The sequence below is a fragment of the Meriones unguiculatus genome, chromosome 11, assembly GCF_030254825.1.
Source record: "Meriones unguiculatus strain TT.TT164.6M chromosome 11, Bangor_MerUng_6.1, whole genome shotgun sequence".
Lineage (NCBI taxonomy): Eukaryota > Metazoa > Chordata > Mammalia > Rodentia > Muridae > Meriones > Meriones unguiculatus.
Window position 1 is genome coordinate 49,681,350 of NC_083359.1, and position 27,654 is coordinate 49,709,003.

The 27,654-nt window shown below is 41.7% G+C and overlaps 1 protein-coding gene and 1 pseudogene across 2 annotated transcripts in view; one reads left to right on the forward strand and one right to left on the reverse strand.

The window, feature by feature from the left end:
* Nucleotides 1-27,654, forward strand: part of Shisa9 (shisa family member 9) — a 310,878-nt gene that overhangs the window by 261,015 nt on the left and 22,209 nt on the right. For both annotated transcript variants that reach the window (XM_060364201.1, XM_060364202.1), the window contains exon 3: nucleotides 25,468-25,623. In XM_060364201.1, coding sequence (XP_060220184.1) covers nucleotides 25,468-25,623 — 156 coding nt within the window. The remainder of the gene's footprint in view (nucleotides 1-25,467; nucleotides 25,624-27,654) is intronic.
* Nucleotides 7,914-8,069, reverse strand: LOC110561410 (mitochondrial import receptor subunit TOM5 homolog; annotated as a pseudogene).

The window sequence follows — 27,654 nt, forward strand, 5'->3', positions numbered from 1 at the left end:
GATCCACCACAAAACTCTAAGGTGTGTTGGCAACCTAAGTGTTAGAAAGATTGGCATTTTGATTCTACCATGAACTGTGTACAATGCTCTATCTAAGAACACACAACTTACTTATCTGAAAAGTTCTCTCCTGTAGCTTAGAAATCCTCAAAACCCTGGGCTAGATTTAAACAAACAAACAAACACTGGCTTATAAAATGCTTATTTGTATCAATACTATATTTTGAACCTCAAAAATCAATAACTGGGCTTTTTTTGTAGTCTGGTTCCACTGTGCAAACACTCCTCGGAGACTCTGGCTGCTTATGAACATCTGCACAGTGAGAAGTACCCCTTACACAAAAATGGCTTAGGAGAAATATTACAGTCAGCAATTTACAATATCCTACCATGAGTGCATTAGGCATGGCTGTTATCCAGCTTTTTCTTTAAGAATAACCTCATGGTTCCTAAGTAGGCATCCATTTGTGTGATTTCCTTTTTGTCTAATTTTTGTCTTCCATGCTGGGCTGTGAGCTGTAAGCACTGAGGTCTAGTTTTTCATTGATATAGTCTCAGTGTCTGGGACAATGGCTTGTACAGAAAGATATTCCAAACTATTACTGAATGAATGAATGAATGAATGGGTGAATGTGTGACTAATACTGTTTAATCTGAGATTCTATAGAGAATAGACAGGAAAACATGTTTGAAATTAAAGGACCAGTGCATATAAGAAAAAGATTCTGCTATTCTTCTCAGACACAAAGTGTCTTTTCCACCCATGGGTTAGGGTCATGTGTGTGCCTGGAGAGACAGTCTGTAATTCTGAGGGCTGGCTCTCATCTTGCATGTTTTCTGAGTGACCATGAGCAAGCTCGCCTCCTATTTGGGTCTTGTTTTCATTTTTGTTTCCTCTGTATGTTTTGAAGGAACTGGGATCCCTTTGAGATCATGGTGTCACTATCTCCTAAAGAAGCTTCTACCTCTTATCTTAAGTGTCACATTTTACAGGTTGCTTCCTCCAATAACATTCGCAGTTCCTGACACAGCAGATGGAGCTGGTGCCGCCCACAACTGGCAGATGAGCCTCATTTAGGTCTCAGCATTTAACCACTTGCTAAGTGGCAGAATCATGTAGCTCCAGGCTGCTGGGAGATCCTGCCTCTTCCCCAACAACGCAGACCACATTCTACTTTCACATTCTGCTTCTCTGACCTTCCTAGGATCCTGGACCAGAGAAGCAGCCCCAGGTGTGGGAGGCTACAGATGCACGTGTTGTCTAGATAGTGGGAGATGCTGGGGAGAACGCCACATGTTAGCTAGCTTGGCTTAACTCCAGATTCATCTTTTCAACAGTCAATTGGTTTCATTTTTTTTCTGTCCTATTCAACAATAATTTCTAGAATTCTAGAAAGGCCTGGTATTAAATGTAAGATGTATTAAGAAGCATGGCACTATGCTTAGATATGTGCCTTGTATCCCTGATCTCTCCAATACTTTAAACATGAATGGATGTTGGATTTTGTCAAATGCTTTTTCACATCTAGGGAAATTATCATGTGGTTTTTTTCTTTCAGTTTGTTAATATGGTGGATCACATTGATGGATTTCTGTATATAGAACCACCCCTGCATACCTGGATGAAGCCTACTTGGTCATAGTGGATGATATCTTTGATGTGTTCTTGAATTCAGTTTGCGAGTATTTTGTTGAGTAGTTTTGCTTCAATGTTCATAAGGGAGATTGGCCTGAAATTCTCTTTTTTTGTTGGGTCTTTGTGAGGTTTAGGTACCAAGGTGACTGTGGCTTCATAGAATGAGTTTGGTAATGTTCCTTCTGTTTCTATTTTGTGGAATAGTTTGAAGAGAACTGGAGTTATCTCTTCTTTGAATGTCTGGTAGAATTCTGCGCTGAAACCATCTGGTCCTGGGCTTTTTTTGAATGGGAGACATCCTGAGTGAGTTGTCCCAGAAGCAAAAAGACACACATCGTATACTCACTCATATAGACATACAACATAGGATAAAGCCACTAAAATCTGTACATCTAAAGAAACTAATTAAGAGAGAGGACCCTGACTAAAATGATCAATCCACATCCTGAAAGGCAAAGAGGATGGACATCAGAAGAAGAAAACAGGAAACAACCTAGGAACCTGCCACAGAGGGTCTCTGAAAGCCTCTGCCCTGCAGACTATCAAAGCAGATGCTGAGCCTAATGGGCAACTGTTGGGCAGAGTGAATGGAAATTTATGTAAGAAGTGGGAAATAGTAAGAGCTGGAGAGGACAGGAACCACACAAGGAGAGCAACAGAACAAGAAAATTTGAACACAGGGGTCTTCCCAGAGACTCATGCTCCAACCAAGGACTATTCATGGAGATAACCTAGAACCCCTGCACAGATGTAGCCCTTGGCAGTTCAGTGTCCAAGTGGGTTACATAGTAATGGGAAGAGGGATTACCTCTGACATAATCTGATTGGCCTGCTCTTTGATCACCTCCCCCTGAGGGGGGAGCAGCCTTACCAGGACACAGAAGATGACAATGCAGCCACTCCTGATGAGATCTGATAGACTAAGATCAGAAGGAAGGAGAGGAGGACCTCCCGTATCAGTGGACTTGGGGAGGGGCATGCATGCAGAAAGGGGAGGGAGGGTGGGATCGGGAGGGGAGGAGGGAGGAGCTTATGGGGGATACAAATGAATAAAGTGCAATTAATAAAAGTTAAATAAAAAAAGAAGCATGACACATGTTTTCTATTTCACTGTGACATCTTTTAGATAACTCCTTAACAGTAATGATGCCCTCTGTCCCTCTGCTGTTATTGGTTGCTATGTCCTCAGCATAAACATCTTTGTATGCTTATTGTATTTTTTATAACACCATTCTTGTAGATAGGTATGGTGATTATTATTTTATCTGGGAAGAAGAGTAGGCTATAAAAGGTGAAGAGCCTCTCCTGTATATCTTAGGAGTGAAGAATGTTGAGGCTCGCCATTGAAATCCACAAATCATAGCCCAAGTAGAACATTTAAGTGATGAGATGAGGGTATCAAATGAAATATACTAGAATTATTTGAACTTTGAGTCAGAGTAACACACCATCCTATACTGCTTCTCCAAGGTAGAAAGATTTTCCTGGATCCAGTATTGGATCAATGGAATCAATGGAATGAGGCTCAAAGTTGTTGTTGGTCATGTCTTGTGTGTGTGTGTGTGTGTGTGTGTGTGTATGTGTGTTCATCTTGGCCCAAGATGTTGAGGGATTTGCAATATGAGAGAGAGGTTAGAAACCCAATCAGTCTAAGAAAGGTCTTCTGGTTAACTGTATTCTTAACTTAGATTTATCAGAAGCTTATGGCTTCCACAGCTCCAAGGAACTACTGGCATTTTCGATGAAGCTGACATGTTTGTTTATGCTGTGGCATGTTTAACACTTTCATTTTTTAATATTAGGTTCCCATCGAAAGGCTAATCAAGGATGGCCATTGTGATTAAAGTGAATCATGATAAACTGACCAAATAAGAACTGCTGCTCACAAGAACTTGGAGCTTAGAAAATGAGAATCTGAGCTGCCCTCATGAAGACAGGTGATAGACTCCCTGCAGAGTGCCAAAAGAGTACAAAACCCTAATCTCAAGAAGCTGATATGGGGAGCAATTTCCTTTTCAGAGGTTCAGTTACTGTTGCCCAGGAGACAGCTGATTGAATCAAGGGCCAACTGTAGTAACATTTGGAATCTTTTGACCATCATCAATTCGTAACTTGAATCTTAAAACTTTTTGGCTGTTACCATGGGCTAGAGATATTATGCTGAGCACTGGCATTATTCTAGGAAGGAAATAGACATACTTTTGCATCTGGTGGAGGAGAGAGTTTCAATAAATAGTCACACAAGTAGATATATTTTCATGAACTATGATTATGAAAAAAGGAAGCGGTGTTGCATTGTTATCATTTTTGTCACTCTGTAATGTTATAATAAGTAGTAATTAATTTCAATAGTATAATGACTGCTTTCTATGAGGAGATTAAAGAATGACTTTCATAAAAAATAGATATAAAGAGAGTCTAAGATGATGAGTGAGGAAGCATTCTAAACAAAAATAAGAACATGTGTAAACCTCTTGAGGGTCTGTGTGTGTGTGAGTGTGTGCGTGCACATGTGCACATGCACACAAACGAGGCCTCAGATTTCGAGGTATGCTGTGGAGAGCCAAGGGAAAGCAGTGCCATACATCTGCAGAGAAAACAGCTGCTAACTCACAGACCTTTCCATGGTGTGTGCTTGTTTTTATCCCAAGGGGTCGTGGGATGCTGGTGTCTGAGCTCTGAGTATTAGAATGACTTCTAGGAGGCGCATGTAGTAGGCATAGGTAGGAAGAAGGCAGATATGTCTGTCTCTAGAAGCAACAATGGTAGTTTGATTTGGTAAGAAGTCAGAGAAAGAGTGAATCTGGGAAATATTTTGGAAGTGGAACTGGAGGTTACACCTCCAGACTGCCTTCTGAATGGTTACGTTTGTGTCCGTAGGCCTGAGCTCATCTCAGCCCTGTTTAGAGAAGCTTCTGCTTGCAGTGGGTTGCAGTCACAGCTGGTCAAAGTGCTGAGATAAAATGCTGAGTGCCCCCCTCTAAATGGGTTATCTGTCAACCCCAGACCCCTTAACAAGGCCTAAGGAACTTAGAGGAGGGGGAGAAAGGAATCATATTAGTTATAGCAAGAAATGAAGGGGAGTGCTGTAAATGCTGTCTTCTAGACATGGCATGGCTGCTGCACTCATGAACTCACTGGGTATAGAGAGGAAGGTAGACATATGCCAACATATACACAAACAGGAGCAGAGAGAGGGGGAGAGGAACACAGAGAGAGGGGGGAGAGGGAGATAGAGGGAGAGAAACACACACACACATACAGAGACAGAAAGAGATCATGATTAAGATAGGACAGGGCTGTATTATGGAGATCCTGGAGAAATTAGAAGGGCTGGTGGGTAGGATAATATTTATTGTATTCTCAAAGAATACATTTTAAAAGTAAAATATCCTGTGTTATATAGTTCAGGGTAAGGTGGGAAACAGAACTAAGTTCACCCACAATTACACTAAGGGACTCGGCAAAGACTTGAGAGAGACAATTATCAGAATTGTAACCATACTTGTCCTGTGCCATCAGTCATATGTACGGTGCCATGGGTGTGAGGGGCGCTGAGGAAGGGTAGGAACTGCTGCTGGACGGGACAGCACTGGAGCCCTGCGTCATGCCGGACTATGGAGCAAGCATGGAGAACACTATACAGCCAATGACCGACCCTGGAAGATCCGAAGTCTGGCCATGAAATTCACCCAACCTTCCCCATATTTCAGATTTTCTTTTACTTTCCTGGGATTATTTTCCAGGTGTTTTTGAGAGTGAGCATGCTCTGTGAGATAAGTATTATGTCTTTTTCTTTTTGAAAATTATATTCATACAGGAGGATAATAAATTTTCATCATATACATTTCTCCACCCTCCTCTATTTTATTTTATCTTATTTTTTATTTTATTGGTGTATACATCTATGTGCCGGCCTCCCCTCTACCCTGTGTGTGTCTGTGTGTGCCTGTGTGTGCCTGTGTGTGCTTGTGTATAAGCCAGGGTCTTTTAGGCATCATCCACTTCTCTTTTTCACCTTTACTTTTGAGACAGGGTCTGTCGGTTATCAGAATCTCACTACATCAGACTGGCTGGATTGCTCCTTAGGGAGCCACCTGTCACTGTCTCCCCAGTTCTGCAATGACAAATATGAGCCCCCACACAAGGCTTTTTAGTGGATTCAGATTGAACTCAGGCTCTTGTGCTTGCACAGCTTGTATTGGGATGGGTTGTACTGAGAAGCCATTTCTTTAGCCCCTATCTCAGTTTAGAGATGAGGAAAAGAGTAAATAGAGAGGTTAATGCACCTATCTGATACCACATTAGCCCAGACTCTACACAGACCTATGGTGTAAGACCATCTGTCTCCCTAGTGGTTTAGAAATATTTAGCTGTTGAAAGACCTTTCCCTGTTTTCTTTAGCTCTGGATTCAGATTCCCTGTCCTCTCTCTTTTTCCCACCAGCTCTGTGTCCAGTCCTCCTGAGCTCCCCATATTGGCCACAGGCAGCTTTTACTTATCTGATCCAAATGCCTTTATTGGTGTACCTTGAACAAACAAGCCAGCCAGCCAGCCAGCAAGCAAACAGCAGATGCTGGATCATCTAGAGGTCCTATATCAACTGTCTTTGCCTCCGACCTGGTGTGGACCTTTTAGTAATCATCTCACATCCATTGAAAAACGTACTGTCATTGCTTGAGCACTTTAGTACCTTGGCTTTGCACGTAAGCTATACCTAGTTTTCTCATTTGTTTTATTGTCTTCTGTCCCCCCTCCCCGCCCCTGTTCTTGTCAGTTTCTGTCCTAGGCAGCAAAAGCTCCAAAAACAAAAGATGTATTGCTACACACATAGGAGAGAGAGAGAGAGAGAGAGAGAGAGAGAGAGAGAGAGAGAGAGAGAGAGAGAGAAGAGAGAGAAACAAAACAAAATGGAGCATAAACCAAGGTATTCCTGCACAATTTGCTTTGAGCAAAGTCTTACTTTGAGGCAAAATAAAGTGCCTTAAACGTTGCCTATTACCAAGCAGGTATCTGGAAACCAGTCCCTTTTCTTTCTCTCCTGTATGTTAGATGTAAGAAGGTAGGGCAGGGGAAGTGAGGAAGAAAAAGGACATATTCCCAGATCTCAAAAAGGTGTGGAGAAAAGAGTTGCCAAATGAGTGATGAAGAAAATACATTTCTGCATCGAATTATATTCTGCCCCAATTCATATATAGCAAGAAGTTTGTAGTTTCTAATTTCAATGAATGTGACCTTATTTAGGGACAAGGTCATTGCAGATATAATGAGTTGAGAATAGTCCATACTGGGGCACAGTGGGTCATCCATTCAGCGAGATGGTGCCTTCACTGAAACAAGGAATTCAGCTGAAGTGGCTTGCAGGTGGATAGCATATACAGTGAAAACTGACTTCTGTAAGACAAGGACTGTCATGATACCATCTATCCAGGCTCTCTCGCCATCTTAGAAAGAAAGAAGCGCATCTGCTCATCCCGAGCTCTCCAAATTGGAGATCAACAAATTTCTTCTGTTACCAGTTTTATAGGGCTTTGTCACACTGCTCTAGCAATCTCGGGGCCCGCAAGAATGTAGTTACACGTCACTCAACAACAGAGATATAGTATAGTAAGTACATTGTTGGGCTGTTTTGCCAATGTGCAAATGTCTTTGTGTGTACTTACACTGGCAAAGAAGACTACAGCATTGCTGAGTGATATTTTATATAAGATACCACCATTTGTAAATATTAATGTAGTATAAAACTGTCTTTTCTGGTGCTGTGGAAGAGGCTAGTCTCTTGGAGGATGTGACACTCAAGCTGAAAAGTAAAACATTGTTCAACATTGCTTTCATTTTTTTTCCTTCATCAGAATGTTTATTAAAAATATAGATTGATGGTCCTGTGCTTAAGTGTCATTGTAGTATATGTTGACTTCCATCAAACAGACTTTTCACAAATTTTGAACATAAGTTGTAAACAGAAATGACTGCCAAGACAGTACCATTTCAGACATAAGCCCCTTAGACTTTGACATTATTTACAATTCCATCAACACTCACAGAGGTGTGTATCACAGGCATTAAGGGCATACTATGACCACAAGACATCTTTTTGCATTTCCCAAGTAGTTTTGTATTTCAGCTATGAAGTTCAGTTCCCAAAGCCCGACTTGTTCTTAACAAGTAGAGTTTTGATGTCCATTTAATCAGTCTTACACCTTTCTGGGGCAGTTCATCAGCAGACAGGAGGAGAAACTGTCACCAGATTCTTCATGCCATATGCAACGCCCAATCCTCATATGCTGTCCAACTTCTCTAAGATCTATGGAGTGACTTGCAGCTGAGCCACACAGATGAGGTAGTTCCAAATGGAGGAGATCACATGCCCTTGCACCTTCCGTTTCATCTCCTCTGGGTCCAGCTTTGGCGCGAGACCCTCAATCTAGAACATTGTGGCTCTGAATCCAAAGCTTTCAAGCTCTGTGCCCTGTTCTTCTTGAGTGGCCCTCATCATTACTTTCACAAGCATGAAGTAGGGCATTTCACAGACTAATAATGGCATTTAAACATATGGTTAATTATTATTTTGGAATTAGTTCTAACATGCTTGGTACCTGGTGTCTAATCTTACAACAAATTAAGACCTGAAATAAAGAAAACCAAAATGAATTGGCTGCTGCTCCCTCTGTGGCCGATAGAGAATGATCGTGCCAGGACAGAGGGAAACCACAGAATCAGAGCAGTCAAAGGGAAGGGTGCAGAAAGAAGAGAGAAAGGAATATGAACAAATCATAGCACTCTGAAGCTGATGAGCAAGGGGCAAGTATCCACTTGTAGAACTCTCTCATGAAGTTGACCAAAATGGCTGGTGTGGACATTGAGCGGTCCTTTATATTTAGAGAGATAGTTCTGAGTGTGGCAAGTTAAATACCTGTCTTAGTTTATTTACGTTTGTTATAACAAAATACTTGAGACAAGGTAATTTATAAAGGAAAGATGATAATTTATCTAAGGTTTTAGAGGCTGACAGCCCAGAATTGGGCAGCTCTATCTGACAAAGGCATCACACTACATCTGTTCATAGCAGGACATAGAAGGACAAGTGGGCATGTCCAGAGACAGACACTTCGAAAGACAAGTAACACAAGGCAAGTAACACAGTCCCATGAGAATTTCATTAATCTGTCCTAACATCTTAGTCATCTTCTAGAGGTTTCATGACCTCTCAGTGCCATTTACCGAGGTATACCAAGGGATCAATTGTAACATCAGTTCCAGACGGCACACAGCGCCCCATGAAGGCACTGTAGAGATGATCATGATAACAACACACTGTCGCAGAAATGGTAATTCTGTGTTCCTTCAGCACAGACACAATGGTACTTCAGATTAAAATTAAATGTCTTCTCATGTTTCTGTCTTTGTTACTTTGTGGGCTTTGTTGTTATTTTTAGAATATAGACAAAGCAAAACCTCTGTTGTGAAGCCAAGCTAGACTTACAGAATATTTATTTATTTATGTGTATGTGTATTTATTTGTATCTGTTTGTTTGTATGAATTTATGTGACCATATGCATGCAGGAGCATGTAGGGTCCAGAAGAGGGCACTGGATGGTTGTGAGCCACTCTGGGGGTGCTGGGAGCTGAATGAGGTCTTCCGTAAGAGCAGTAAGCACTCTTAACCACTTGGCCATCTCTCCACCTCCTCTCCTGCCCTTTCAGGAGCCATCTTGTCTTGCTGTGTCACAGCTTGAACTATGTGGATTATAACTTGTGTTGTCTTTGTCAAGTCACCATGCCACACCTCCCACTTCACTCCTCTTCACCTGAAGTGCAATCCCAGACAGGGAAGTGAGTGTCTGTTCTCCAGCACTGACGTAAAACTGGCCACAAGCAAACATTAAGTAAATATTTCACAACTCGAGCTTGAAAATATTCCCACCCTAAATGGTTAAAGGAAAAATAAGCACTTGCATACCCTGAAGATGCCTGAAAGTAGCACAAGCTGCTATTGCACAGGTTTTGTGATTATGCATTAGCACTTTTTCCTCCATTGTGAATTGGTGCTTGTCCCTCTGCCATCAAGACTCAATGAGATAGATTTAATTCTCTTTTGCCTGAGTATTTATTTTCCAGTGGGAGAGTAGCTTGCTATTCTCAAGTCCTTTTTTTCTTTTTTGACAAATTTAGGGTAATTTTGACTACCCTTCCTTCCTTCCTTCCTTCCTTCCTTCCTTCCTTCCTTCCTTTCTTTCTTTCTTTCTTTCCTTTTCTTTTTTTCTTGCTTGTGGCCAAAGACAAATCTACATGGAATTTTAAATAATATAATTTTCAGGTTTTCCCTTTAAAAGGATGCTGAGCATAAAGATTTGGAAAGATTAGAAAGGAAAAGCAGCACTAAGAGCCAGAGTTCTGTTCTTACTTTGAATGTCCATTCTCTTTGTCATTGTTATGATAATTACCTGAGCAATTGTTGCCTGCAGGGACATCTCCTGACCTTTCTTTCTCAAAGGTCCTGTCTTGATACAGCTGAAAAAAATTCTGGTTTGTGTCCAAGTATTCTGAAACTTAACACTCTTCTCTTGGCCAGTCTGTTGCTTTGACTCCCTGGGTAATTGGAGGCAATAAAGCTTCCGTCACTGTGGGGGGTGTGTGTGTGTGTGCCTGCAATGATCCACCTGTGATACTAAATGCCTTCTGTTTTGTGTCTGTAAAGTCTACAGCAAGCTTAAAAGGGAGTTGTTATTCGCCCAATTTAGAGGTTAGAAGGCTGAGGCCCATAAAGACTTTATGACATCAAAGATGCTATAGGTAGATGAAGTCAGAGTTCCAATTCCAAACTAGCTTCTAAGCCATACTCCTGTGTCATTTGTTATGTTATGCAGCATGTGCTGTATGCTAAGACAGAAGCTTAAATCTGAGTCTTGTGTGCACTGTTTTGGAAAGGGTGGGGATGGAGGGAACCATGGGCAAGACTAACATGGCCACCAGAATCAGCTATAAACAGAGTCCTTCTCAACTGTTGAAAGTTTTGAAAAGTAATTTTTATGAGATTCCTTAGGATAAAAACTAGAACTTTTCTACAAGCGCAAATGCTAGAAGATAGGAAATATTAAAAATTGTGCAAATGAATGAATATATGACTCTACTGTAGGCATAAGGGCACTCAGAGACTCCATAAGAAAACTGGGCTTTGTAAATGGGAGGGCTTTGCTCTTTAATTACCTCCCCCTGAGGGGGAAGCAGCATTACCAGGCCACAGAGGAAGACAACACAGCCACTCCTGATGAGACCTAATTGACTAGGATCAGAAGGAAGGAAAAGAAGTCCTCCCCTATCAGTGGACTTGGGGAGGGGCATGCATGCAGAGGGTGGAGGAAGGGGAAGGATTAGGACATTAGGAGGGAGAGAACCACAAGGAGTATACAAAGTGAATAAAGTGTAATTAATAAAGTAAATGGGAGGGCTTGTTCATTCTATGAATAAGTTTAAACTATGCTCTCTTAAACAAGGAAGAAACAAATGAGCCTGCATCTGGACAGGATTTTTCTCCTTTGACTGTGACACTATGAGAAGGAAATGGACTGAATGCAGGAGACTTTCTCCTCATTCTGAAGGCCAATGCTTTTTTTGCTCTATGCTAGCAGCAGCATGGCTCAGTGGAGGAAACACTGCAGGAGACAAACCTTGAAGGAGATCTTGCTGCTGTCCTGATGTACTATTTATCTTTGGACAAGTCATTGACTATGTCTGGGATTTTTTGTTTGTTTTCTTTCTTCTGTTTGCATGCATGTGTGCAAGTGTGCATGCATATGTGTGCATGTGGAGTCTAGAGTACATGTTTGGTGTTGTTCCCTAGGTACTGTTCACAACTTTATTTGTTTATTTATTCATTCACTTTACATCCCAAACTCACCCCTCCTTCTGGTTCCACCATCTCACCCTCTTCCTCCTTTCCCCCTTCCCTTTCTTAAAATTGAGGAGCCCCCCCTTTTACCAATTCCCCTCAGCACATCCGGTCACATCAGGACTAAGTGCATCCTCTTCTACTGAGGCTAGACAAGGCAGCCCAGTTAGGGCAAGTGGTCTAAAAGCAGACTAGCAAGTCCATGCAAGAGGCAGTTTATGCTCCAGTTGGTAGGGGACCCACATGAAGACGAAGCTGCCCATCAGCTACATTTGTGTTGGGGGCAAAGGTCAGTCCATGTCTACTCTTTGGTTGGCGCTTTAATCTCTGCAAGCCCCCATAGGCCTAAATTAGTTGAGTCTGTTGGTCTCCTTGTGTGAAATTCTTGTAACCCTCAGGTCCTTCTATCCTTTGCTACAAGACTCTTCCTGGCTGTTGGTCTCAGGATCTGTTTTGATCTGCTGCTGAGTAGAACCTCTCAGAACACAGTTATGCTAGGCTCCTGTCTGCAAGCATAACAAAGTATCATTAATAGTGTCGGGTTGGCTCTCTTCTATGGTGTAGGTCTCAAGTTGGGCCAGTCGTTGGTTGACCATTCCCTCAGTCTCTGCTCCATCTTTATCCCTGCATTTCTTGTAGGTAGGGTAAATTTTGGGTCAAAGGTTTTGTAGGTGGATTAGTGTCCCCCTCCCTCCACTGAAAATTCTGCCTGGGTATGAGGTAGCCACTTCAGTTTCCATGTCCTCTGCTGCTAGGAGTGTCAGCTAGAGTCATCTCCATGTACTCGCCGGGGCCTATCCTATCTCTGGTCCCCAGCTTGTCACAGAGAGGCTTCCCTTGGTTTCCCTTTTCTCTCCCAGCCCACCTACCTCTCACACCTGCTCTTCCCACATCTGATCCTTACCCCTGTTGCCCTTCCCACACCCTCTGCTACCCAGTTCTCTCACTTCATCTACTTCTGAGGTCTATTTTATTCTCCTTCTGAGTGGAATTCAAGCATCCTCCATTGTGCCCTTATTACTTAGCTTCTTTGGGTCTATGGCTGCAGTATGGTCATCCTCTACTATATGGCTAATAACTGTAAGTGGGTACATACCATGTGTGCCTTTCTGGGTCTGGATTACCTTATTCAGGATGATCTTCTTAGTTCCATCCATTTGCCTGCAAATTTCCTGATTTCCTTGACTTTAATAGCTGAGTATTCTATTAGGTAAATGTACCACATTTTCTTTATCTATTCTTTGGTTGAGGGACATCTGGGTTGTTTCCAGTTTCTAGATATTATGAATAAAGCTTCATTTCAGGGATTCAGGGATGGTTCAACATATGAAAATCCATCAATGTAATACACCATATAAGCCAACTGAAAGAAAAAAAATGTCACATAATCATCTCATTAGATGATGGAAAAGCCTTTGACAAAATACAGCACCTCTTCATGATAAAAGTCTTGGAGATATTAAGGATAGAAGGCCCATACCTAATCATAATAAAATCAATATACAGCAAGCCAATAACCAACATCAAATTAAATAGAGAAAAACTTAAAGCAATTTCACTAAAATCAGGAACAAGACAAAGCTTTCCACTCGTTCCATATCTATTCAACATAGTACATGAAGTCCTAGCTAGTGCATTACGATAACTAAAGGAGATCAAAGGGATACAAATTGGAAAGGAAAAAGTCAAAGTACCATTATTCACAGGTGATATGATAGCATATATAAGTGACCCCCAACAATCTACCAGGGAACTCCTACAGCTGGGAAACACCTTCAGCAAGGCGGCTAGATACAAAATTAACTCAAAAAAATTAGTAGCCCTCCTGTATACAAATGGTAAATGGGGATGAGAAAAAAATTAAGGAACACCCTTCACAGTGACCACAAATAATACATAATATCTTGGTATATCTCTAACCAAGCAAGTGAAAGACCTATATGACAAAAATTTAAAGTCTCTGAAGAAAGAAATGGAAGATTTCAGAAGATGGAAAGGTCTCCCATGCTCATGAATTGGTAGGATTAACTTAGTAAAAATGCCCATTTTACCAAAAGCAATCTAAAGAGGATGGACATCAGAAGAAGAAGAAAACAGGAAACAACCTAGGAACCTACCACAGAGGGCCTCTGAAAGCCTCTGCCCTTCAGGCTATCAAAGCAGATGCTGAGCCTGATGGGCAACTGTTGGGCAGAGTGAACGGAATTTTAGGTAAGAACTGGGAAATAGTAAGAGCTGGAGAGGACAGGGTCTTCACAAGGAGAGCAACAGTACAGACTCAATGTAATCCCATCAAAATTCCATCACAATTCTTTACAGACCTTAAAAGAACAATTCTCAGCTTCATAAGGAAAAACAAAAAACTCAGAATAGCTAAAACAACCCTACACAATAAAAGAACTTCTAGAGGTATCTTCATCCCTGAATTTAAAGCTGTAATATAGAGCAATAGTAATATTAACTGCATGGTATTGGTGTAGAAACAGACTGATCAGTCAATGAAATAAAATTGAAGAACTGGAAATAAACCCACATACTATATACACTTGATTTTTGAGAAAGGAGCCCAAACCATACAATAAAAAAGAAAGCATCTTCAACAAAAGGTGCTGAACCAACTGGAAGTCTGCATGTAGAAGAATGCAAATAGATCCATATTCATCACCTTGCACAAAACTTAAGTCCAAGTGGATCAATGAGCTCAGCACAAATCCAGATACACTAAATCTAATAGGAGAGAAAGTGGAGATGATCCTACAACAGTAGACAACTTCCTGAACAAAACACCAACAGTTTAAGCACTAAGATCAACAATTAATAAACAGGACCTTATGAAAGTGAAAAGCTTCTGTAAGGCAAAGGACACTGTCAATAGAATAAAACGGCAACCTACAGACTGGGAAAAAAAAACCTTCACCAACTATATATCTGACAGAAGGCTAATATCCATAATATATAAAAATTTTAAGAACTTAAACACCAACAAACCAAATAATCCAATTAAAAATGGGGTATAGCGCTAAACAGAATTCTCAACAGAGGAATCTCTGATGACCAAGAAGCACTTTCAAAAAAGCTCAACATCCTTAGTCATCAGGGAAATGCAAATCAAAACAACTCTGAGATTCCACCTTACACCTGTCAGAATAGCTAAGATCAAAAAACTCAAGCACAGCATTGCTGGTAGGAATGCAAACCTGTACAACCACTTTGGAAATCAATCTGGTGCTTTCTCCGAAAATAAAGAATAGTGCTACCTCAAGACCCAGCTATCCCACTCCTGGGCATAAGCCCAAAAGATGCTTCACCATACCACAAGGATACTTGCTCAACTATGTTCAAAATTTCATTGTGACAAGGTCTCTCATTAGCTTGAAAGTTGCTAGATGGATTAGGCTTGCTGGCCAGCAGGCCCCAGCTCCCGTCTCCCATTCTCTAGCATTGAGAATCATAAATATGCTCCTCCACAGATGGCTCTTTAAAATGGATTCTAAGGATTGAATGTAGGTGCTCATGGTTGCATGGCGGGCATCTTTAGATAGAACTATCTCCCCAAGCCTCTCTCTGAGCTTTGATTTCCTTACCTATAAAATGATATTATTAAATAATACAGAGAAATGTTTTCACATGGTTAATGTACCTTTCATTTAACCTGTGGAGTGTGAACGTTGTCTGACTGCACTATGGTTTACATGTGCTTAGGAGAGAAAGGAGACTGGAATGAATTGGAAGGAAATTCATCCCATCCACTTGTCAGGTTCAGTGTCCAGGTCTGAGGAAGACCTGAGCTCGCAGGCTTTGTGCTGTCTCAGAATCACAGAACCAATTAATCATTTGGTCAGATTACAACACTGCTTTATTCTCCTTGTTTGCGTATGTGTTCCTCTTGTGTGTGGGTGTGGGGTGGGATGAAGTGGGGGTTGGGAGGTTGGGACGTTTTTTTTTCTCTTGTTTTGTGAGGTATGGCCTCTCATTGAACTTGGAGCTCACCAATTCAGCTAGGTGATTAGCCAATAAGTACAAGGGGTTGTCCTGTTGGCACATTCCCAGCACTGGGACAAATAATACATGCTCCTATGCCTAGCCTTGTGTGTAGGTTATGACACATTTTACTGAACAATCTCACCAGCCCAACACCCCTATCTCTTAAATTAATTATCCACAATAGCTCAGAGCTTGTATTTTGTGAGCTCTGACTAGAATCCCAAATAGGAACAGTATAGGTGATCTTCCTCTAGCTTTCCCCCCAAATCATTCCTTCCTTTACCCGGGATTTCCCTTTTGAAAAAAGGGAAATCATGTGACACAATCTTAGTCTTCTTTGTTTCTCTTTGTTTCCATCTTTAGAGCCTTCAAGAGTCAGTGCAGCTGGGCTTTCAGTGTCTTTTCTCTGTTTCACCCTTATCAAAACTGTTGTCTTGCCAACCATGTCTTGTCTTTAATATGCTAGCAAGTAGAAATGAAGAAATTTAAGGGAAAATGCCTTCCAAAGATAATAGCTCGACCTAAGTTGATTGTTATCTGGCTTTCAAATGACTTTTGAATGTCAGTGATTTGAATGTCAGCTTCCAGAGACAGTAAGGAAATACCCAAGACCACAGATTCCTAGAGTCAGACTCTAGGTTCAGAGTGGTTCCACCACTCTCACAGGATATAATGTTGGGCAAAACCTCTCTGTGCCATGATTTCATCCTCTGTCAAATGAGTACACAAATCCACAGAGATTCCTGGGAAATGTAGATGAATTCATATGTCAAGAATGCTGTATGTCTCATTATCCTTCTGAACTTATGTATAGATGATATTTTCACTTTCTTAATCTTTATCACCATCATCATCATTGTTGTTGTCATTATCCTCATTTTCCCTTGCCTGTATACCTCCTCATAAACCCTAAATTCCTAACTCTATCTAATATATGCCAAGCATAGGTTCTCTAAAACAAATACTAATTTGTTCTCTCTCTCTCTCTCTCTCTCTCACACACACACACACACACACACAGACAAACAGACACACACACAATAACACACACACACAAAAGAGAAAACAATGCAGACTAAGAAAATTCCTTCAACAAATGGTGCTGAAGGAAGTGGATATTCATATATCCTTGTGTAGAGGTTTTGATATCTGTTCTTCACCCTGTACAAAAGCTCAGTTCAAAGTGTATCAAAGACTTTCTTGTAAGATGGGAAGCTTTGAAACTGCTAAAGCAAAGCAGTTGGTATAAAGGCACAGGCAAGGATTTGTGTGAAAGATTCCAATGGCTCAATAACCAAACATGATGAATGTGATTGCTTCCAATTAAAAAGCTTCTGTGCAGCACAGGATCAGTCAGCAGTAAAGAGAGAGCCTGAAGGATGGGGAAGAATCTCTGGCATCTCTCCAGCTGATGAGGCATTAACATATAGAATATGTAATGAACTAAAATAAAAATCAAAACACTAATGATTTGATCTGCAAGTCAGAAAATTAATTGGACACCTCTCAAAACCATCATCACCAGTATGACTGCCCAAATGTGAGCTGAACAGGAAAGACTCTAATGTACATGCCAAAGTGGATTAAAACAAAACAAAACAAAACAAAACAAAACAAAACAAACCTTTAGCCCTCATCCCTACATGAAGACCTATAAGTAGCCAAGGAAAGTGGGGAGAAGGAAAGGTGGTCTTCCCTAGGGAAGAGCACATGAATTGGTTGTCCAGTGCCAAAGAGTCAGCACTGAAAACACACATACACATAGCATTGTATGGACTGAACATGTTATATTTAGGAATATATGTATACGCGTAGATATATGCAGCAACAATTCATGAATAAATGAGGCTATGAATTTGAAGGAGAGATAGCATGGTATATAAGAGGATTTGGAGCAAGGCAGGGAAAGGAAATGGTGTAATTACATTATAATCTTGAAAGAAATGTCCAGTGTTCAGTCCATAGCCATCAGGGAAATGTAAATCAAAACCTCATGGAGATCCCATCTCACTCCAGTCAAAATCGCTATTAAGAAAACAACAGCAAATGCTGGTGAGGATGCTGGCAAAAGCAATCCCTACTCACTGCTGGAGTGGCTCCTTTGAAGATCCTCACTCACTGCTGGTGTGGCCCCTTTGCAAATCGGTGTGGAGGTTGCTGAAGAAACTAAAACTGCAACTAAAACCGATCCTTCTCTACTAATCCAGGAATGGATGTTAACATGCCAAAGAGATGTCTGCACATTGTAACATTCCCTGCAATAGCTTATGTATTAGCCTACTTATCCAACAGTTTTATTAGGCCACATAGAAGAGCAAAAAGTTATGCTGTTTGCTGGAAAAATGGTCAAACTGGAGGCTCAGAAAGACAAATGTTACATGTTTTCTCTTATATGTAAAAATCTAAAGTTCCAAAATATACACATGATATGAAAGCAGAAGATGAAGGGGATCAGTGGGAGTTGGGGAGGCAGAGACAAGAAAGGATAAAGGATATGAATGTGAGCAGAATACATGATGTGCTATATGAAATGTTAAAATAAAATGCACAATTTTATATAATGAATAATGATAATAAAATTATATACACAGTTCCCAATCATTGTATTCTAATGAATAAAGTTTGTTCCCTTTTGAAAATGAGCCAAAAATTGTAATGTCATTGCATACACACAAACACACACACACATACCATGTAGGTATATATGCATCAATAATTAACTAAAGGGTTGGAGGGCAAAGGGAATTGCATTTATTATTTTTGGGGTACAGAGCTAAGATAAGCAGGTGGGGTGATCAAGAACGATGCACTTGATAATGAATCAGTGATGTTAGAGGCATCAGAATGCATGCATGCACAGGCTAATTCAGGAACAGGTGGCTACATATTAGATATGTGTAGATATTTGCATAAGTCTATGCCCGCACACATGGAAATGTCCTTTTTATATCATCTGAGTGATATGAAAAGTAACCACAGCTCCCTTACATACAAATTTTGGTGTTTAATATTTTTCTCCAATAAAATGAACCAGGTCCTAGAAGAGAAAGATGATCCTTGGGCCTACAACAAAAGTTAATGGAGGCTGGGGAGAGTCTTGGTCAATGAAGTGTTTGCCATGCAAACACAAGAGCCACAGTCTGATCCCTGAGTCTGTAAGTAGAAAAAAGATGGCCTGGGCAGCCCAGAGCCTACAGTCCCAGAACAGGAGGGGAGCTGGAGATGAGAAAATCCCTGGGCAACCAGTCTAGCCAAACCAATGAGCGGCAGGCTCAGTGAGATACCCTGTCTCAACAAACACAGTAAATAGTAGTGGAGGAAGACACATGACACTGACCTCTGACCCCTGCCATCATACCTGTATGGGCATCAACATGAGCAGGCACACATGCACACAGTCCTTTCTGTCAGGGCTAGTGGAATAGTAAAGGAGACAGCATTTGGGAAGGTGGTCCCTGAGTACCGTCAAAGCAGCACTCTTGCAGCCTCTAGTGTTTTTCCATGTTGTCTCCCTCAGGAAATATTTTGGGGCTCATGTGTAGCCATTTCTTCCAAATGAGCCAACCGTCATTTGTCTTTTTATTTTTATTTTTTCACTGAAACCCAGAGCATCCTCTCTGTTTTTTGTTTGTTTGTTTGTTTGTTTGTTTGTTTTTTCCAATGCAGTTTATTCAGGAACATTGAACAATCCTCGGACCCCGGGGAAAGCCCACAGCTTAAATAGCCTCTGGGTAGCCAACCCAGGCATGCCACGGGGGCAATGCAGATAGGTCCACATACATGGAAGCAAGCCAGATCCTCAGCCTTAGCCAAATGTGGAATTGTTCATGACAGAGAGCACTCACCATCGGGAAGGTGGAAGGCGGAAACCAGCTCCATCTTTAAGGCATAGCATTCCGCAGCTCTCTACAGTTCCCCCTTTTTGTTTTAGACGCATCAGGCAAGAGTAGAGGTCTGATCTCTGATATTAGAAATAAATTGGGACTTTGTACAGATGTTCATTTAGGTGTCATCCACCCAAAGAGCATCAGACCCGTCTGATACCTTTTTCTCAGAGGCGGGACCTGGGGCATCAACCCGCATGCAATCAGACATGCTCTTCTCTGGGTCCAAAGCGGCTGACCCTGAGTGCAGTGCTTAGCCTCGCATCCTGAGCGTATCATTTTAGCTTTTTATGGTATCCAACCATGCTTGGGGAGAATGTCCTGCTTCAATGGCTGTAAAGGCCTGAATGATCATGGCTGCATCACACTGTTGTGAGACTCTAATCTTGCATATATACCACAGGCAAACCAAGGAGACCAACACCAGAAGGCCTGCTAACACTCCCATGCCCGCCCATTCCTTCAGATGATTCATGGCTGCAGCAATCCATGTTGATAATCCTGTGGCTAGTCCTGCGTCCACTCCGGTAGAATTTACTGTGACAATGGCCACTCTCAGCTGCTCCATCGTAGTATCGAATTCTCCAGTCCAATTACCTAAAATATAGCTCGACAATTGTTTAGACAGATTTGCAGCACAGGAAAAATTCTCATGTTGTATGCTAGTGACACAAAGTCCAGCATACTTTCATTGACAGCCAGGTTGAGCGATTTGCCATAGGGTATCAATTTGCTCCTGCAAGAGGTCAATCCTCTGATTGAACACCATCAAGCTTCCTTTTAGTTGAGCATTAATTCCTTTATGTACCAACTAAGGCATGAGCTACATTGGCTAAATGATTATTCAGGGTCTGAGCAGTCTGCCCAGTATGACTCATGGCTAATGCCCTGGTGGTAGCTCCAACAGCCGTCAATGAGATGGTAGTAACAATGGTGGCTGTAGTTCCAAGATCCCTTTTCTGTCTGAAGAGAGTCATAGCGTGAGGGGCATCAATGGGCACAGGCACCCAGTGAGGCATGCGAGTAACCAGGGCATACCTAAATTTACTAGCATTCCAGCATTGGGCAAAAAAGCAAGTATCATTACCACAATTACTTGGCTCTATCTGGCTAATAATGAATAAAAATGGGGGATATAGACAAACAGGTGTGGGCTTATAGGAAATATTATGAGAAGCCTTAACCCCTCGTTGGAACATCCCGCGTCAGTTCTAGAACTAGCAGTGGTGGTGTCCGAGGTCTGAGTAGGTTCAGGAGACCATTGCCCCCAGGGGCGAGACGTGTTCCATGCCAATTGACTAACTCCATGTTTTCCTCCAATTTTGAAAGTCATTTAAGGTTCTTAAATTATTTTTTTCCCTTTTTTCTTAAATTTTTCATCAATTACACCCTCTCTGTTTTTAACTGAGCATTTTTTTAAACCCTAATTGACATGATCTGAATTGCATCCACTTTATTTCTATCTAGTGACTAAGATGCCACATAATAATGGTACTTCTTAGGTGGTTACCTTGGAGTAAAAATCCTAGGTGCCTCCAATTAGATTAATTATGCCTAGATTTTCTTTGAAAATGATTGTCAGATACATGAGGTCCTTCTCTATCTTAAAAGAAAAGTGCAGAATGTCAGTGGCTTCTTGCATGCTAATGTAGGTTGTAGATGGAACCTGGCTAGTGTCAGAACAGCAGAGGCTTTGGAGTCTTTCTAAGCGCTGGAATGTGCTGTAGAATTGTAAGGACGTGAGCTGTTTGTGTGTGTGTGTGTGTGTGTGTGTGTGTGTGTGTGTGTGTGTTGGATGGAGAGTCTGTTTCTTTGTACACACCTGAGATCCCTCTAGAGCTGAAGTGTACCTAGCAGAGAAATTACTCCTCCAAGAGAAAGACATGACTAGTGCTACCGGATTCCTCTATGGCCGTAGCTGCACAAAATTTATGCATGCATATAGTGTAGATAGATGGATATATACGTATTTGTACACACAGCTGCAGATACACACATGCATGTGCACAATTATATTTTCTCATCTTGGCTGTGGCATTTGCAAAGTGTAACCTAAATTTTACCTGCTTTGCATTTGTCATTCACACTGATGTTCTGGTTTCCTTACATATCAACCTGGACTTTCCTCCCATCCTCCTGTTTTTGTCTCCTTTGCTGGGTACATTTTGGGGAGGACTTAACTGAGAAGCAGGCTATGGGGTCTGACCTACCTTTTTGTCCAGGAAAACAAAAGTAATGTTTCAAAACCACAAAGTCTGTTTAACAGTTTTTGATGGCTTCCCTGAGGGTGGGAATTTTTAATATTTCTGAATATCCAGTGCCTGAAAGCTGGCACAAAACGGCTATCTCAGTCTGCCAGGATGACACTTCATGTGGTTCTGAATGTGAAGCAGGAGCATGACTTGGGGCAGCCTCGTTTCTTCTTTTGAGAGGGTTCATTTTGGTGAGCCCTCTCTGTCATACCTACTTATGTTCAATAACCACTCAGTGCCCTTGAGGTAGCACAAAACTTAGCAGAAATAATCTAAAAGCAACTACTCTGTAATGGAATATTAAGTATTCTGTTTAATAATATAAAAGCTGCCCCGAGATGTCATGTGAGGAATGTCTGTACAGGGCTTTTCCCCTTTTAATGAAGTGGTTAGCATTTCCTTGGTGAGCTTAGAAATAGGATTTGAGTCTAGAGGGTCCAGGGTGCAGGGACAGAGAGACTGAAGGGCTAGATGGATTCACCCTGGAGGGCTGGCTTCGGGAATATCAGTTCTAACTGGATAATCTAGTGTTTGAGATCTCTTCCTGGAGGGACAAAAAGACCTGGAATTGAGGCATTAGTAAATTGGTTTACTAATGTCCATGGGCTTTACACACCACTCTGTCAATCTATCTTTCCTTTACTTGACACATAATGTATGCACATATCTAGGGGCAGAGTGTTGTGCCCTCATACATGGATTACACCATGTAATGACTAAATATCAACATATTTGCAATCTCAAACTATTTATCATATCTTTGTGGTGAGAACATGAAAAATTGTTGTTTCAGGTTTTGTAGCTAGAAAATATGTTATTGTTAATAGCCACCCTACTGTGAGATGAAATGCCAGAACATAGTCCTTTTATCTCACTATAAAACTTGATCTTTGTACCTGTTAACCAACCTCTCCCATGCCTGTATGCTGTCCACGCAGAAGTTTCTACCACAACTTGGTATCAAGCCAAGGAGCAAGAGAATTGCCATATTCACACACACACACATGCACACGCACACACACACACTCACACAGGGAAACACAAAGGGAAGGTGAAGTGGTTGTACACGGATGAAGGTGTTAGATGAAGTGTAGACAGGGTGATCAAACAGCCCTTGAGCCAAACCTGGTATCACCTGGTTTTGAAAATAAAATTTTACAGAAATAGACATGGATGTTTCTTTGTATAAATAATATCCAGGCTAGTTTTACCCTACAGTGGCAGATGCCTGCAAAGCCTAAACTGACCATTTATAAACAACTCTAGACCCTGAATGGGAAAACCTGCCCCAGTCCACGGAGAGCTCTGGAACACCCACTAGTCTCTCTGTAGTCATCCCCATCTTGAAGCAAATGGCTGCACTTTGCACCTAATGTCAGTGAGGCATTGGTTGCTGACCGCCCAGGTGTTGAAGGTAGGTGTGTGAGATGCATCAAACCCAGCATGCTGGCTCATCATCTGGGAACAAGTCTGCATAAGAGCAGCTGTGTGAGCTGTCAGCAGCCAAGAGCTGGAGTAGAAACTGGAAAATGAGTGTGAATGCCAGCTAATGGGATCTCACAAGGTAGCCCAGCATCTAGCCGTGTGCATCTTGGTGAACAGAGATGCTTCCCGAAGTCAGAGAGATCCAGATTTCCTGGCTGAGACTGTGTCAGGGCCTCTTGTCCTTCTAACTCCATTTCTTTGCTCTCAAGGTGAAGGTGGGGTCTCTCAGTGAGCTGGCTGGGCTCTGTCAGCCTCTGCTGCCTCATCTTAGTCTACTTTCTTTATGCTGTGCTCTCCCGCCAGAGAGCACTCTCCAGGTGCTGAGCCTGAACCCGAGCCTGCCGTTTCCCTCCAGTGGCGACCACCAGCTGTTTCCTCTGCCTGCAGCATCTCCCTGGTACCTTTCTTCATCTGCCACATCTGACTGATATCCAATTTTTTCCTTCAGATCTCATCTCAGAATGCATTAATAAGATGAACCTGAAAATTCCCTTTTCTTGGTTTTCAGTCCCCCCAAGTAGCCAATATTCAGTATGCGTGCTTTTAATCTTTTGTTTAGCTTATGGAAACCCTGGTGTTCACAAATAGGCACATTTTCTTCTGTAAGATAAACACTAAAACCTTCGTACTGCCTCTCATGCTTCCTATCCAGCCTCTGGAAACTCCCTAGACACGTAGTGTGGATTTACTTTAATTTTTTTCTAACACGATTTTCTACCATTTGCATGTATAACCCATGCACATAATGCATATGCAAAATGTTTTTTAAAGATTCCCATAACAGTAGCTCAGTTTTTCCCAGTTTACATTGAAAAATAAGACACAAATGAAATATTGCCAAAAGCATTTGTGAGCAGAGATCCATACATTCTGGCGATTGTTTATTTCTGTAGGCCAGGTCGCCACTGGTGACATTGTCTGCTTCGCATGTACATGCTCTGTAAATTTCAGCGTAGCGTGCTAGGTCCCCTTCTGCAGGTAGAGTTGAGCAGGCTGCATTGGACCAGAAGCTTATGAGACCTCTCTGTTCCCAGCTCTTTTGCCAGCACTGGTGACCCACAGTTCTCCGGACATTAGTCAGCTGCTCAGCAAAGGGGAAGACTCTAGGGGCTCTTCTGAGTAGAATTTCTTTGAACATTACTGAAGTTGAACAACTTGTTACACAAATTTTGTTTGTCCTAAATTTGTGTGTGTGTGTGTGTGTGTGTGTGTGTGTGTGTGTATGTTGGGATGTCTACATCGGTGTGCACACATGTAGAAGCCAGATGTTGAGTGTCACCTCTGTGCTCTCCACCTATTCCTTTGAGATGAGGTCTCTCATTGAATGAGAAGTTTGGTGTTGTTGCCAGGCTGGCTGGCAAGCTACCAGGGTATCTAGAGCTAGAAGTGCAGGCACACATGTACATGCCTGCCTTCTTGACAAGGGTGCTGGGATTTGAACTCATCGCACTCACCGATTTTGTTATTTTAAAATATTTCTTTTAGTTTTAATTTCCCCTTCTATCTCTCTCCCTCTCTCTCTCTCCCTTTCTCTATCTATCTATCTATCTATCTATCTATCTATCTATCTATCTATATCTGTGTCTATGTGTGTATGGATTAGTACAAGTTCCCAGAGATGTTGGATGACCCTGGGGCTGGAGTTGCAGGTTTGTGAGCTACTAAGTATGGGTGCTGAGAATCAAACTTGAGTTCTCTACAAAAGCATAATGGACTCTTTTTTTTTTTTTTTTTCAATGCAGTTTATTCAGGAACATTGAACAATCCTCGGACCCCGGGGAAAGCCAGCCCACAGCTTAAATAGCCTCTGGGTAGCCAACCCAGGCGTGCCACGGGGGCAATGCAGATAGGTCCACATACATGGAAGCAAGCCAGATCCTCGGCCTTAGCCAAATGTGGAGTTGTTCATGACAGAGAGCACTCACCATCGGGAAGGTGGAAGGCGGAAACCAGCTCCATCTTTAAGGCATAGCATTCCGCAGCTCTCTACAGTTCCCCCTTTTTGTTTTAGACGCATCAGGCAAGAGTAGAGGTCTGATCTCTGATATTAGAAATAAATTGGGACTTTGTACAGATGTTCATTTAGGTGTCATCCACCCAAAGAGCATCAGACCCGTCCGGACTCTTAACCACTGGACCATTTCTCTAGCACTCCCACATGCTGCTTTGATAACACAAGAACCTGTACAATGACAGAAACTTGGCATGCTATCATTCTGTCTGATTCTCTGCCACTCATGGCCACAGTGTGGGTGGAGTTTTAGGCTGCAGGTATGTGATGATGTGGGGGTGAAGGTCTTGCTCTGTTATGACCATCCCTGTCTTTTCATTTTCAGATACCACCCAGATGAACAACGCAGTGCCCACTTCTCCTCTTCTCCAGCAGATGGGGCACCCACATTCATACCCCAACCTGGGCCAGATTTCTAATCCATATGAACAGCAGCCTCCAGGCAAAGAGCTCAACAAGTATGCCTCCTTAAAGGCAGTAGGTAAGGGATTCTGCATGTGTTGGTTTCCTTTCTCCTCCCTCTCCTCTATTCAGCTTCTTCATATGAATTTTTTAACTTTTTACTTTTATTTCTTTACTTATTTTCCCTGCTTATCTATCATCTATCTGTCTGCCATCTAGTTATCTAGCTATCATCTATCAATTTATCTATTATCTATCATATATTTATATATATGAACAAATTTATGTATGTTTCTATGCTTATGCCTATGTATGTATGAATTTATATATGCCTGTATATATCTATTTATCTGCCTACCTCTCTACCTATCTATATTTATGTACCTGTGTCTATTTATGAATCTATCATGTATCTGACTATCATCATCTATCTAAATCTATGTGCATATTTGTATTTGTGAATCTATCATCTATCTATCTATCTATCTATCTATCTATCTATCTATCTATCTATCCGTCTACCTACCTACCCATCTGGAATCAGGACTCCTGCAGCTGCTTCCTCTGACGTAGGTAAATCCTGTTTTCCTGTGTAGGGTAGGGTGGTCACCTCTTTAATGAGGACTCTTTCCTGGAGAGATAGGCCCAAATGCCCATGTGGTCTCACTTACGTGAGACCTCCTTCAGCATTCCCCATCTTCCCTGGGTAATCCTTAGGATGCTCAGATGGAGAATCTGGTCTATTAGTTTTACCAAGGTAACCTCCATCACCTACATATCCCCTGCCATCTCCAAGAAGCTTATGGGTAATACACAATCTTAGCACAGGTAGCTTCTCTCTTTCATTTCCTGGCGAAATGAAAGACTCTAGACTCTACCAAGTCTACAACACTACATTTGCCTTCCTTGTATATATGGTCTCAGCAATCCATGGGAGAAAACTCCTTATGGAGCATTCTTCTCCTTCACGAAAGAATTGACTAACAGGAGTCTGTGTCATGGAACAACTCCCCTCAGATAGAATTTTATTTGATTGGCTGGCGGAGTTCTTTCTGCCTTTCTGGTTCTTCATTTATTCTTACACAGTTTTGGTTTCAATAAATGGTGGTTGGGTAGAGGAGGCCACAGATACACTGTCTTTTATGACCAGTTGTTCATCTTCTTTTCTTCCAGCCCTTCAGTAGAGATGAAATAGTAGATACTCTTTGATGAATTCAACTATGAAGTGTTCTAACCCCAGCATCCAAGGTTAAGACACTACCATGTGGCTCTGATGTTTGTGGTATCTAAAGTTCATACTGATAAAAATATTCATAAAGCAAGTGTATTGGGACCTCAAATAAGGCAATGTAATTAGTGTTTGTATCAGAAATCTAAGAGCTCTTTGTTTCTCAGTTTTCTAGGCCTTCAGAATGGAATAATTAGAGGAGATTGAGCCAAATGTATGGCACCAAGGTCACATATTTAATAAAGACCCAGGCTTCCCTAAAGCCTTAGCCTGGAACAGTGTTCCCTGCTCATTACCCACGTCTGCTGCTTTATTTTTTTGCCTCCCCAACCCCTAGAAAACACCCCCTTTATGCTTTATAGCCATCAATGTTCTTGATTTCACACTGTGATCTTGCATATCCTGTACATCTTAAGCATCTGGTGTTACAAGGAAGGGAGAGGTACAGCTGCCCAAGAGAGCAGGTGAGTGCCTTACTGCTCACACAGCTGCAGCAACCTGCAAACACTTCTGGCCCCACCTCCTTTTCTGAACCCTGCCATTCAGGGATAAATACCACGTGTTGTGATATGTGATGCTTCTTTAGACATTAAAAATAATCAACCCAGATGTGTTTTGTTTCTGTGAGAAGCAGTCAGATTATCCCATGCAGCTCACTTCTTTCACTTTGAGCTCCCCCACCAGATACTTAGTAGCTGGTGGGGTAAATAATTGATGAATGTTCCCACACAGCTCCTTGATCCCTCCCAGGATTTCTTCAGGGTTGCTGTAGACAGAAATGTCTGCAGAGCATTTGGAATGAAATTTGCAATATGAAAATATGTTTGGTACTCCTTATGTAACCCTTTCTTCTGCAACCAGAAACTCCTGGAATATTTGTTG